General features: G+C 48.9%; 1 protein-coding gene across 1 annotated transcript in view; it reads right to left on the bottom strand.

The window, feature by feature from the left end:
- The window catches only part of ATP2B4 (ATPase plasma membrane Ca2+ transporting 4), a gene marked incomplete in the record, with an annotated part of 141,705 nt that overhangs the window by 73,447 nt on the left and 56,118 nt on the right, over positions 1-12,140 (bottom strand). Inside the window, 1 exon segment of the mRNA XM_029572171.1 lies at positions 5,990-6,247. Coding sequence (XP_029428031.1) covers positions 5,990-6,247 — 258 coding nt within the window.

Below are 12,140 nucleotides of genomic sequence, written 5' to 3'. Positions count from 1 at the left end.
AGTAAGCTTGTGTGTGAGAACAGGTGACACAGAGTGAGTAAGCTTGTGTGTGAGAACATGTGACAGTGTGAGTAAGCTTGTGTGTGAGAACATGTGACAGTGTGAGTAAGCTTGGGTGTGAGAACATGTGACACAGTGTGAGTAAGCTTGTGTGTGAGAACAGGTGACAGAATGAGTAAGCTTGTGTGTGAGAACATGTGACACAGAGTGAGTAAGCTTGTGTGTGAGAACATGTGACAGTGTGAGTAAGCTTGGGTGTGAGAACATGTGACAGTGTGAGTAAGCTTGGGTGTGAGAACATGTGACACAGTGTGAGTAAGCTTGTGTGAGAACATGCGACACAGAGTGAGTAAGCTTGTGTGTGAGAACATGTGACAGTGTGAGTAAGCTTGGGTGTGAGAACATGTGACAGTGTGAGTAAGCTTGTGTGAGAACATGTGACACAGTGTGAGTAAGCTTGTGTGAGAACATGCGACACAGAGTGAGTAAGCTTGTGTGTGAGAACATGCGACACAGAGTGAGTAAGCTTGTGAGAACATGTGACAGTGTGAGTAAGCTTGTGTGTAAGAACATGTGACAGAGTGAGTAAGCTTGTGTGTGAACATGTGACAGTGTGAGTAAGCTTGTGTGTGAGAACATGTGACACAGAGTGAGTAAGCTTGTGTGTGAGAACATGTGACAGTGTGAGTAAGCTTGGGTGTGAGAACATGTGACAGTGTGAGTAAGCTTGTGTGAGAACATGTGACACAGTGTGAGTAAGCTTGTGTGTGAGAACATGCGACAGAGTGAGTAAGCTTGTGTGTGAGAACATGCGACAGAGTGAGTAAGCTTGTGAGAACATGTGACAGTGTGAGTAAGCTTGGGTGTGAGAACATGTGACACAGTGTAAGTGTGTGTGTGTGAAAGAGCATTGGAGAAATTACTTACCTGATAATTTCATTTTCCTTAGTGTAGACAGATGGACTCAGGACCAATGGGTATAGTGCACTCCTGATAGCAGTTGAAGACTGATCAGATTTCAATCTGACGTCAGCCCTAGTACATATACCCCTGCAGGAAGTGCAGCTCTTCAGTATTCTCCTCGAAAAGCATTGTGGATATATGCATGACTGAATAATTTGAATAACGATTAACTTTATAACTTGGTTAACTTAATTAATTTGAACCTGTTGAATTGGTGCTGGAGACCGCCAGTGCCCGGTAGGATGGGTGTCCTAATTGGAGGAAGGCATGGCTTACCCGTGAATCACTCGCTCACGTCCCCCGAGAGAGAATAGAGTTGAATCCTCGTGGAGGATCAGCCCTTGTTGGAGCAGATCCCTCTGTGGCGTAGCGGGAGAGGGCTCCCTGTCAGTAGTCTCCGCACGTCTGCGTACCATGGCCTTCTTGGCCAGTCCGGAGCCACTAGAAGTACTGGTCCCTTGTGGTGCTCTATCTTGTGGATGATTGCGCCCAATAGGGGCCACGGTGGGAAGGCGTATAATAGAGTTTCCTGTGGCCAGGTCTGTACCAGGCGTCGATTCCCTGGGACTGAGGTTCCCGTCTGTGGCTGAAGAAGCTGGGCACTTGGGCATTGGACTGGTTTGCCAGGAGGTCCATGGTTGGTGTTCCCCAACGGCTTATTATCAACTGGAATGCTGTGGTCGACAGTCTCCATTCTTCTGGGTCTAGACTTTCTCTGCTGAAGTAATCCGCAGCGACGTTGTCTTTCCCCGCGATGTGGATGGCTGAGATCTCTTGAAGGTTTGCTTCCACCCATGCCATTAGAGGGATTGTTTCCAAGGACACCTGTTGGCTTCTGGTTCCTCCCTGACGGTTGATGTAGGCCACTGCTGTAGCATTGTCCGACATGACTGACTGATTTGCCCTGAAGTCTGTGACCGAACCGTAGGCAGGCTAACCTGACTGCCCGTGCTTCTAGTCAGTTGATGTTCCATCTTGACTCTTCTTTGTTCCATTGCCCCTGGCAGTGTGCTCCCCATCCTCGTAGGCTGGCATCCGTGGTGAGCAGGATCCAAGTCGGTGAGGATAGCCTCACCCCTGGCTCAGATAGCCTTCTTGTAGCCACCAACGTAGTTGGGTCCCAACCTTGTTCAGGAGCTGGAGATGAACGGTGTAGTTCTGGGACAGTGGGTTCCACCGTGACAGTAGGGAGCGCTGTAGGGGTCTCATGTGAGCTCTTGCCCATGGCACTACTTCCAGTGTGGATGCCATGAGGCTGAGGACTTGGAGGTAGTCCCATGCTGTGGGGCGAAGCTCGCTCAACAGGGTTCGCAACTGGGTCATCAGTCTTGATCTCCTTGTCAGTGTCGAATCGAACTCCCAGGTATTCTAGAGATTGGGAGGGTTGCAGACAGCTCTTGTTTGTGTTGACCACCCACCCAAGGCTCTCCAGTAGGGTTTTGACTCTGGGGATTTCGCCCTGATCAGCCAATCGTCCAGATAAGGGTTTACGAGGATTCCTTCCTTCCTCAGTGTTGCTGCCACTACAACCATGATTTTGGTGAACGTCCAGGGTGCTGTGGCTAACCCAAATGGTAGTGCCCGGAACTGGTAGTGGTGGTCCAGGATCATGAAGTGTAGAAAACGCTGATGTTCTTGATGGACCGGAATGTGTAGGTAGGCTTCCGACAGATCCAGAGATGTAAGGAACTCTCCCCGGTTGTATCGCCCTTATTACTGAACGTAGGGTTTCCATGCGGAAGCGAGGAATCTTCAGGTGGCAGTTGACAGACTTAAGGTCCAGGATGGCCCGGAACGTTCCTTCTTTCTTGGGAACGATAAAATAGATGGAATAATGTCCAGTATTTATTTGTTGTGCAGGCACCGGTGTTATAGCCTCTAAGGCTAGCAATCTGGTCAGCATAGCTTCCACTGCCATCCTCTTGGCCGACGACACCACTCTAGCTGCTGGGCGCACCAGATCAGAAGCAGCATCCGTGAGGAATGATACTGCTGGTTCCAGGGCTTCCCCAGGAGTGTTGTTCCTGGCCTGAGATAAGCAGGCGCATGTCACCACGGCACAGCAGGCCGCGATCTGTAGAGACATAGCGGAGACGTCAAAGACTGTTTAAGGATGGATTCCAGACGTCTGTCTTGAGCATCCTTGAGTGCTGCTCCTCCCTCAACTGGGATAGTAGTGCACTTCGAGACTGCGCAGACCATGGCATCCACTTTCGGACATGCCAGGAGATCTTTGGCAGCTGAGTCCAGAGGGTACATGGCTGCCAGGGCACGCCCCCCTTTGAATGTAGTCTCTGGGGCTTCCCATTCCAGGACAATTAGCTGCTGGACGGCTTGTAATAGTGGGAAATGGCGTGAGGTCTGACGGAGTCCCTCTAAGACGGGGTTTGTCTTAGGTTTCCCCGAGGCACTTGTGCCCGGGATAGCGAGCTCTTTCAAGCTGTGTGTGACCAGGTCTGGAAGCTCGCCTTTGGTGAAGAAGCATCTCATGGTTCGATGGGGCTCTGTCCCTGGGGAGTGTTCCTCTTCCTCCAGGGGTTCTGAATCCTCATCTGAGTTGTCCGTGTCCTCGAAGGTGGGGCTTCTGGGCGGTGGAATCCCTTCCCTGGGCATAGAGGGTCCCGGGATGTTGAGGTCCTCTGGTAGAGATTGTGGCCGTATTATCGGAGGCCCTGGCTGCATGTGGACGAAGGTATGCAGGCCTTTGAAGAATTCCACCCAGGAGATAGATGATGGGTCTAAATTAAGAGGCACTGTGTCCCTGGGGGGCCCCGTTTGAGGGAGGCTCCCGCTGGGGGACGTGAGGTCCGGAGTACTGTGAGAAGCTGGGGAGGGCCATGGCCTGGATCCCCCAGGGCCTCCTCGCACTGTATACACAGGGCCGTGGCTTCCTCATGCTGTGTAGCTCCGATGTGGCTTGCTGGGCAAAGGCCCTGAGCTTCTTCTCCGGTGGTGCAATGGCTTGTGTGCGTAAAATACAGGGCCCGGGTGTCTTAGTTATGCGCTCCGGTGCGTCAAAGTTGTGCGTGTAGGATTGGTACGCGCTCAGTGAGATGTGTGCGCTGTTGTGCGCACAGATCGAAGTTATGCGCCCGGCACAGTAAGCGTGGCTATGCGCGTCGCTTGTGCGCACAGATCGGAACAGCGGACAGGGCGGCGAACAGGTCAAGATGGTGATGGCGACCACGTGGACAATATGGCGACTACCTCAGAGGGTCTCCACATGGGAGGCCCCTCGGATCTGACCGGGGTCTAGCCCTGCTAGGGCAGATCAACCCAGTGGCACTGGTCTCGGCCGGCGACCTGTGCGACTCCTTGAGTTTCGGAGACCGGAGACCTTTAAATAGATTTCTACCTTACCTTGTCTCGGCGCTTCCCGGTCTCGTTCCGGGCGGTCTCCAGCTGCGGGGGGAGAGGGAAAATACCTTCACCGCCGCGCTCGAGGTTACACCCGCTGCCTCTCAGCCTCACCCGATGTCGGGGGCTAGGTCCCCGCCGAGGGTCAGCCGCCGGTCCGAGGCTTACCTCAGAGGGATCTCAACCGGAGGAGGGACCCAATGGGTGTCACCGCAGGAGAGCGGGGCTCGGCTGTAGAGGTAAGATTTCTTCTTAATTTGGTTTTCTTTGGTAAAATTACTCTAACGCTGCGAGCGTGCAGAGAGTCCCTAACTGCTATGGAGACGGAAAATACTGAAGAGCTGCACTTCCTGCAGGGGTCTATGTACTGGGGCTGACGTCAGATTGAAATCTGATCCGTCTCCAACTGCTATCAGGAGTACACTATACCCAATGCTCCTGAGTCCACCTGCTACACGCTAGGAAAATGTGTGTCAGAAAGTTTGTGTGTATGAGAAAGAACAAAATTGGGTCTAGTCCTCCCCCCTTTGCCTGCTAATCCAGGACAATTTCAGAGTGACTGGAAATCAAAGATCCCAGACATGGAAAGCTGGACATTTTTTATTCTTATTAATTTTAATGATTATTGGATGTTATTTGTTGTGTTTGCTGTTTTGACATTTTATTGGTTTTGGGGAATTTTTTTTAATGAAATGAATTAATTTTAGAATGTTATTCTGTTCGTCAGCTGTCTTGAAATGTTTTTATTAGCATGGTTGTATTATGACCAATGTTTTACATTTCCTGATTTTATTCTTTTTTTGAGGAATGGTGATATTTCTGTTTTTTCATTGTTTCCATTTCAGTTTTGTCTGCAAATTTCTATTTTTACTTTATGGTCACTTTATTCGGTGTTTCGTGAATGCCTGTGTTCTTGAGTGTGATGGAAGCGTAATTTCTTATTTAGGGATTTATAACAATCTGTCTTGTTCTGTTTTCTTAATTAGGGATGTTGGTATTTTAGGGCCTGACGTAGGGTAGGGTTCTCGGTGAGTTGGAAATATCTCCGACGCTCTTACCTGCCACACCTGTCAAATGATTGAGGGGAGCAGAGTCCAGGAGGGACCCCCACAGCTCCCTGCTATCTCAGTGCTGTGCCTTGAGTTTGGGGGAGCATCATCTCATGGCCCCGAGCGTGTATACTCTGGGTGTATATTCTGCATCCAATCTTTTTTTTTTTATATCAGGACTCATTTCTGCATGGCGCTGTTTTCTGTGGCTCTTCCTACTTAGTATCGCAATCATGGTAAGTAGGAGGAAGCCCAGAAAAGCAGTTTTTTGGTTTTTAAGTTGAGCCTTTGATGCGCAGGAAGACTTTACGACTGCTCCAGGGCAGGCCTAACGTCTTCCCAAGTTTTAGATGCGCTGATCCCCTTATGGCATCGGGGAGTTATAGATGCGAGTCCCACCACTCGTTAACCTGTGTGAGGCTCTGTCCCCATCTGCCAGATAAGTCCTGAGCTCACAAGGAGCACAAGTCTTAGCACAACAGTCCTCTTACGTTCCCATCACCGGCAGGGCCAGGACCACCTTCCGGGAGAGATTCAGCAGAATCAGACTGTAGGCGGGTGCTCTCCAGTTCAGAGGCTCCCTCTCACCCCCCCCCCCCCCCCAATCCCCACCTCCTCACCGTATTTGATCTGTGCAATGTCTCCTACCACCAGCTCAGCCACTGGGATCTGGATGACCTGTGCTTTCCGGATGACCATGAACTTCTGCTCCTGCTCTATGCGACTCTGGAGACCTCGAAACTGCTTCTCCTTGCTCCAGTCATTGAAAGCTGTGACGAGCACCACGATGATGACAGAGAAGAGAATGGCAGCCCCCTCAATCCAGCCTGCCTGTGCCTCCCCTTCATCCTCCGCACCACCAGTGGCATGACCACACACTGCAAAGCAGAAAGCATCACTGAGCAGGAAAGTGAGGCGAGGACAGGGCAGGGTAAAACGCTCTCCCACCCACCCCAGGAGAAGAGCTTAAACAACAAATGGGGGAAGGTGGTAATAAGATTGGCATAGGGAGGGCTGTTCCTCTGCTTCTGGTACCCACTCGAGGGCACATCTGTCAGGATGCAGCAGTAAAGAGCCACTTCACCAGATCCTGCTGCCAGCTACACAGACTCCTTGCTCCACAGAGCTTATCATCTACTCAGGGACTTTTATTTATTATGGAAAAAGTGTTAAAACCACAAAGCTGAGATCAGGTTCTTACCTGCTAATTTTCAATCCTGTAGAACCACAGATCAGTCTAGACTCCTGGGTTTTGCCTCCCCTCCAGCAGATGGAGACAGAGAGTGTCTCACTGACACTGTACATAACCCAGTGTGCACCTGCAGTCCCTCAGTATTTCTCTGTCGCCAACAGTTCCCTGTATGAACCCAGATCAGTCCAGACTCCTGGGTTTTGCCTCCCTGCCAGCAGATGGAGACAGAGAAAGTCTCACTGACACTGTACATAACCCAGTGTGCACCTGCAGTCCCTCAGTATTTCTCTGTCTCCAGCAGTTCCCTGTATGAACCCAGATCAGTCCAGACTCCTGGGTTTTGCCTCCCTGCCAGCAGATGGAGACAGAGAGAGTCTCACTGACACTGTACATAACCCGGTGTGCCACCTGCAGTCCCTCAGTATTAATCTGTACCCAAGAAAAAATCAAACCGTCAAAATTTCAAAAACTTGAAAAATACCCCTCAACAATACTGTATTCAATGCTATAAAACCAGAATGAGCAGATGACTCTCCCCCTCAACAGAATGGGCAGGGTCTGGGAAGACCCTCTTTGTAGGAAATGGTAGATACTTTTATAGTATGGCGATCAATCACAATACTAAATTCCCTGCTGGGTTCTCTCCACAACAGTTCAGGCTCTGGCTAGCAAAAGGGATAACTCATTTTGATAAAATATGAGGATTGCAGAGACCTCTTTCTTTCCGTGAAATACAAGAAAAATACGGGCTAGGCGAGAGACACATTTTTCTTTTTTCGTAAATATGTCATTTTATGATGGCAGAAAAGGTCGATGAGGATTTAAAGAAGGGCAAAAGTCAATTAGAGCATTGGTGTGACCGAGCAGATACCATTCCAATCTTTACAGATTTATTAGTAACGCGCTGCGCTCACAGGCTCCTTACGTAGAGGCCTAGGAAAAAGATTTAGGAAAACAGTTGTCAAATGAAGAATGGGACTCAATATTCTTATCTACGAAGTGGAGTTCAGTTTCCGCAATCATGGCTGAAAATAGTTACAAGGTATTAATTAAGTGGCACCTTACACCTGTCAAGCTAAATAAGATATTTCTCTATGTTGGAAAGAGTGTGGGGAAAGAAGTACTTTTTACCACATGTGGTGGGGATGTCCTAAAATGCTCAGTTTTGGGCTGTTGTGAGGTTATAGGACGTCGTCTATCGTTGACTCCCAAATACATCTTATTGAACCTACCTCTTAAAGTCCCAGCCCCAACATGGTTGTTGATCCAACAGATCATATTGTCTGCCCGGTGTGAGCTCGCCCTTTATTGGAAATTGAGAGATACTCCCTCCAAGATAAACATTATTGATAGAAAAGAAAACCTGCTCCTTATATAAATTAATGGCAATTAAAAATCATCAGCTTTCTAAATTGTAAAGGATATGGGATCCTTTTCTGAAATGGAACTTTAGTAATGTTATTATGTAATATTGAAAGGGATATAATTATCCTCTTATCTATCCTGTATCTGCTCTGAGGATTAGAGAGTCATTAAGGCAACAAATGGTCCATCTGATCACATTGTTTGTTATTCGCTTGACTCCTTTCGAGTGGGGAACTGGGTATGTTAATGCTTGTGGATTGTAACTTACATTTTACTTCAATTATGTAAGAATCAAGTGTTAGTTATGTTGAAGTAATTGTTAAATGCATTTCTGAAAATAAAATTGCAATAAAAAAAAAATAAATAAAAAGAATGGGCAGGTTGTGGACTGATCCGTGGTACTACAGGAACAAAAATTAGCAGGTAAGAACCGATTTTCCTTTCCCTGTACGAACCCAGATCAGTCCAGACTCCTGGGATGTACCACAGCTTCCCTACTCACGGTGGGACCCCGCGGGTCCCACTCGCAAAATACTTTCGCCAAAGGATGGGGAACCCGTACCTCCCACATCCAGATGATAGTGCCTTGGAAAAGTATGTAGTGACTTCCAAGTTGCTGCCCTGCAAATCTCCTGTGGAGAAAATAGCTGAGCCTCTACCCACAAGGCCGCCTGAGAACGCGCAGAATGAGCACGCAAGCCCTCAGGAACCGGATGACCACTAGTAATGTAAGTAGATCCAATAGTCTCCTTAAGCCATCGAGGTTTGAAGGCATCATCTTGGATACTTTCAAACCTCTATTCGAACCGCTCCATAGAACAAAGAGGTGATCCGACCCCCTGAAGGCATTAGTTACCTTGAGATACCTCAACAGCACTCTCCTTACATCTAATCGTTTGAGCTCCTTCGAATGAGGAATGGACGTGTCCACCTCAGGAAAAGCTTGAATCTCCACTGTCTGATTCACGTGAAATGGAAATACCACCCTCAATGACACGCCCGAGTTTGAAATCTGAAGGAATGGATCACAGCATGACAAAGCCTGCAACTCAGATATTCTCCTAGCCGAAGATATGGCCACCAGAAAGACAACCTTAAGAGTCAGGTCCTTAAGCTTTGCCCTTCTAAGTGATTCAAAGGGGGCCTCACACAAACCTCTGAGGACAAGATTAAAATTCCAGGATGGACGAAAATTCTTCGTATCTAAGAAACTGAATCATGTCCAGATGAGAAGAAATAGTACAGCCTTCTATTGCTGTCACATGGACTTTAAGCAAGCTCAAAGACAACGCTTTGGCAAGAACTTCTTGAAGAAAAGCCAAAATATCAGGAACTGAAGACTTTGAGGCCGAACCCTGTAAGCTGAACACCAGGACTGAAATATCTTCCATACCCTCAGGTATGGAAGATTAATAGACTTTTCTCCTGGCCTGCAACAACGTAGGAATGATAGCCTCAGGATGTCTCAATTTCCACCTCTCAAAAGCGGAGCCTCTAGACAAAAGTGAGCAGCCTGGTCTGAAAATATGGGTCCCTGACTAAGAAGGCCTGGGCATGAATTGGGCAAGAAACATGGACGACGTGGCCATTCCAGAGCCACCACGACAACGTCGCCCTGATGCTTTTCTATTTGATGCAATACCTTGCCCACAAGCAGCCAGGGAGGAAAGACAAAGTAGAACCTCCCGAGGCCTAGGCAGTACCAGCGCAACAACGCCCTCGACCTGTGCTCTCTTCTCCTGCTGAAATACTGAAACGCCTTGGCATTCAGACAAGTCGTCATTAAGTCCACGTAGGGGGAGCCCCACCTCTCGCGAATGAGCTGCATCGCGGACTCAGACAACTCCCATTCGCCCGGATCTAACACTGTGCAACTCAAGTTATCTGCTGTGGGACGCTGCTATTCACTCCAGGTGTTGTTCCGCCCAAAGAATCAACTCTTGAGATTCCTGGGCCACTGCTCGACTCTTGGTTCAACCCTGCTGATTGATATAAGCCACAGTCGTCGTATTGTCTAAGAGAACACTCACTGAATGACCTCTTTCTAACAGCAGAAAGTTCTGTAACGTTAAGTGGACCGCTCTGGTCTCTAACTGATCGATAGACCAAGTAGACTCTCTGACGGACCAGCAACCCTGAGCAGACTGTTGCTGACAAATTGCTTCTCAAGCAGAGTGACTGGCATCGGTAATAAGCACTACCCAATCCGGAACTTCAAGGTCTATTCCCCGAAGGAGATTGGGGCCTAGAAGCCACCAGGACAGACTCTCCCGAGCAACTCCTTCGAAGGGCAAAGGACGATGAAACTCCTCCGAGACCAGGTTTCACCAAGCCAAGAGAGCCCCACAAACAAAAATAAACACACCAGCCACCAAAGCAATGAGGAGGAAAGCTGCCCGCACAACAGAGCTGCCTTAAGCTCCGTTTTTTTTTTTTTAAACTTTATTCAACTCCCCAAAGCTTAAACAGAGGCTTCAAAGAGGAAAAGGACTGCCTCAGAATAAAAGAATATCCTGAGCCTGCAGCCACCTCAGCGGCCTCGTGAAGGGGAGTTATCTGGACCACCAGATTTACACCCCACAGGCACATGGACCCAGTACACACAATAGACACCAACCCCCAGCTCGTACACCTCAAGCAGACAGGGAAGAATCCACTAGGATTCACAAAAAAAACCTCAGGGAGGAAGGCTCAAAAGAAAAAATTGCTCAGATTACAGAACTGCAGGTTTTTCACCATCTACCATCTGCTGGAGACAGAGAAATACTGAGGGACTGCAGGTGGCACACTGGGTTATGTACAGTGTCAGTGAGACTCTCTCTGTCTCCATCTGCTGGCAGGGAGGCAAAACCCAGGAGTCTGGACTGATCTGGGTACATACAGGGAACTGCTGGAGACAGAGAAATACTGAGGGACTGCAGGTGGCTCACTGGGTTATGTACAGTGTCAGTGAGACTCTCTCTGTCTCCATCTGCTGGCAGGGAGGCAAAACCCAGGAGACTGGACTGATCTGGGTACATACAGGGAACTGCTGGATACAGAGAAATACTGAGGGACTGCAGGTGGCTCACTGGGTTATGTACAGTGTCAGTGAGACTCTCTCTGTCTCCATCTGCTGGCAGGGATGCAGAAACCCAGGAGTCTGGACTGATCTGGGTACATACAAGGAACCAAGGTTTTAAGATTTAAAAGCAGCCTCAAAAGGTGTTTTTAGACCAGACTGAGTAAGGCCAGAGCAGGTAGTCGATTTCAAGCATTAAGCACAGCAAGGTGGGAAGCACGAAGTTGGGAACTGGTGGTTAAGGAGAAGGGCCTAGATAGGAGTGACTTGCCTGATGAGGAGGGGTGTAGGGAGAGATAACAGAAGAGAGGTAGGGAGGAGCAGCAGAGTGAAGGCTCTTAGGTAAAAGCTTGAACTGCATGCAAGAATGGTTAGGGAGCCAATGTAATGGCTTGAGAAAAGGGGAAGTCAAGCAGCTGAATTTTGGATAAATGGTTCACTAGGGGACCTGTGAGGAGCAGCATGCAGGAGCCTAATCAGCAGAGTGGATACAGTGTGGTCAGAAAGGAAGAGACGCAAAGCAAATAGTAACACAATGAAGGATCAAAGCTTGGTATGAAGGAGATAATGTCATAGTGCAAAGACACTCAGAGAAGGTGGCAGGGATTGCTGGCTTCGGTGAGTAAGCTTGGCGGAAGAGCCTGCTCTTTACCTTGTGGTGGATGTCAGTGGCTGAGATAGGAGAGGGCACACTTATGGGCTTCGGAGCCTGCAGTCCCTTCGGCTCAGGGAGTTCTTGAGGACTCAGTCTGCTGGGGAAGGGTTTGCAGGGAGACAGCTGACCCTTCAGAGAAGTTGGGTCTTGATCATTTAGTGACCAAGATAATACAGAGGGCGCTCAATTGAGCCTGGTGGAGGTTTGGTAGGAAGTGCACATTTAGGAGAATTGGGCTAAAGTGATCTCTGTAGCCACAGTTGGTTAGCATCCAAGCTCATATACTGGGAACAGCAGATCTGCGCTTTCACTTTTAGCGACCTATTGCACCAGAGGAGCAGATCATGCTGCGAATAGGTCAGAAACAGAGTGCAGAGACCCCAGGGCAGCAGGACACATGTAAGGTCAGACTGGAACTCGCATCCCGGCGTTCCTCTGGTCCCAAAGCTGAAGGCTGCCTTCATTACACAGCAATGCAGCAGCCGTTGGGATGTGCAC

This window comes from Rhinatrema bivittatum, chromosome 12 (assembly GCF_901001135.1).
Source record: "Rhinatrema bivittatum chromosome 12, aRhiBiv1.1, whole genome shotgun sequence".
Taxonomy (NCBI): Eukaryota; Metazoa; Chordata; class Amphibia; order Gymnophiona; family Rhinatrematidae; genus Rhinatrema; species Rhinatrema bivittatum.
This window is presented reverse-complemented; position numbering and strand designations above follow the sequence as displayed.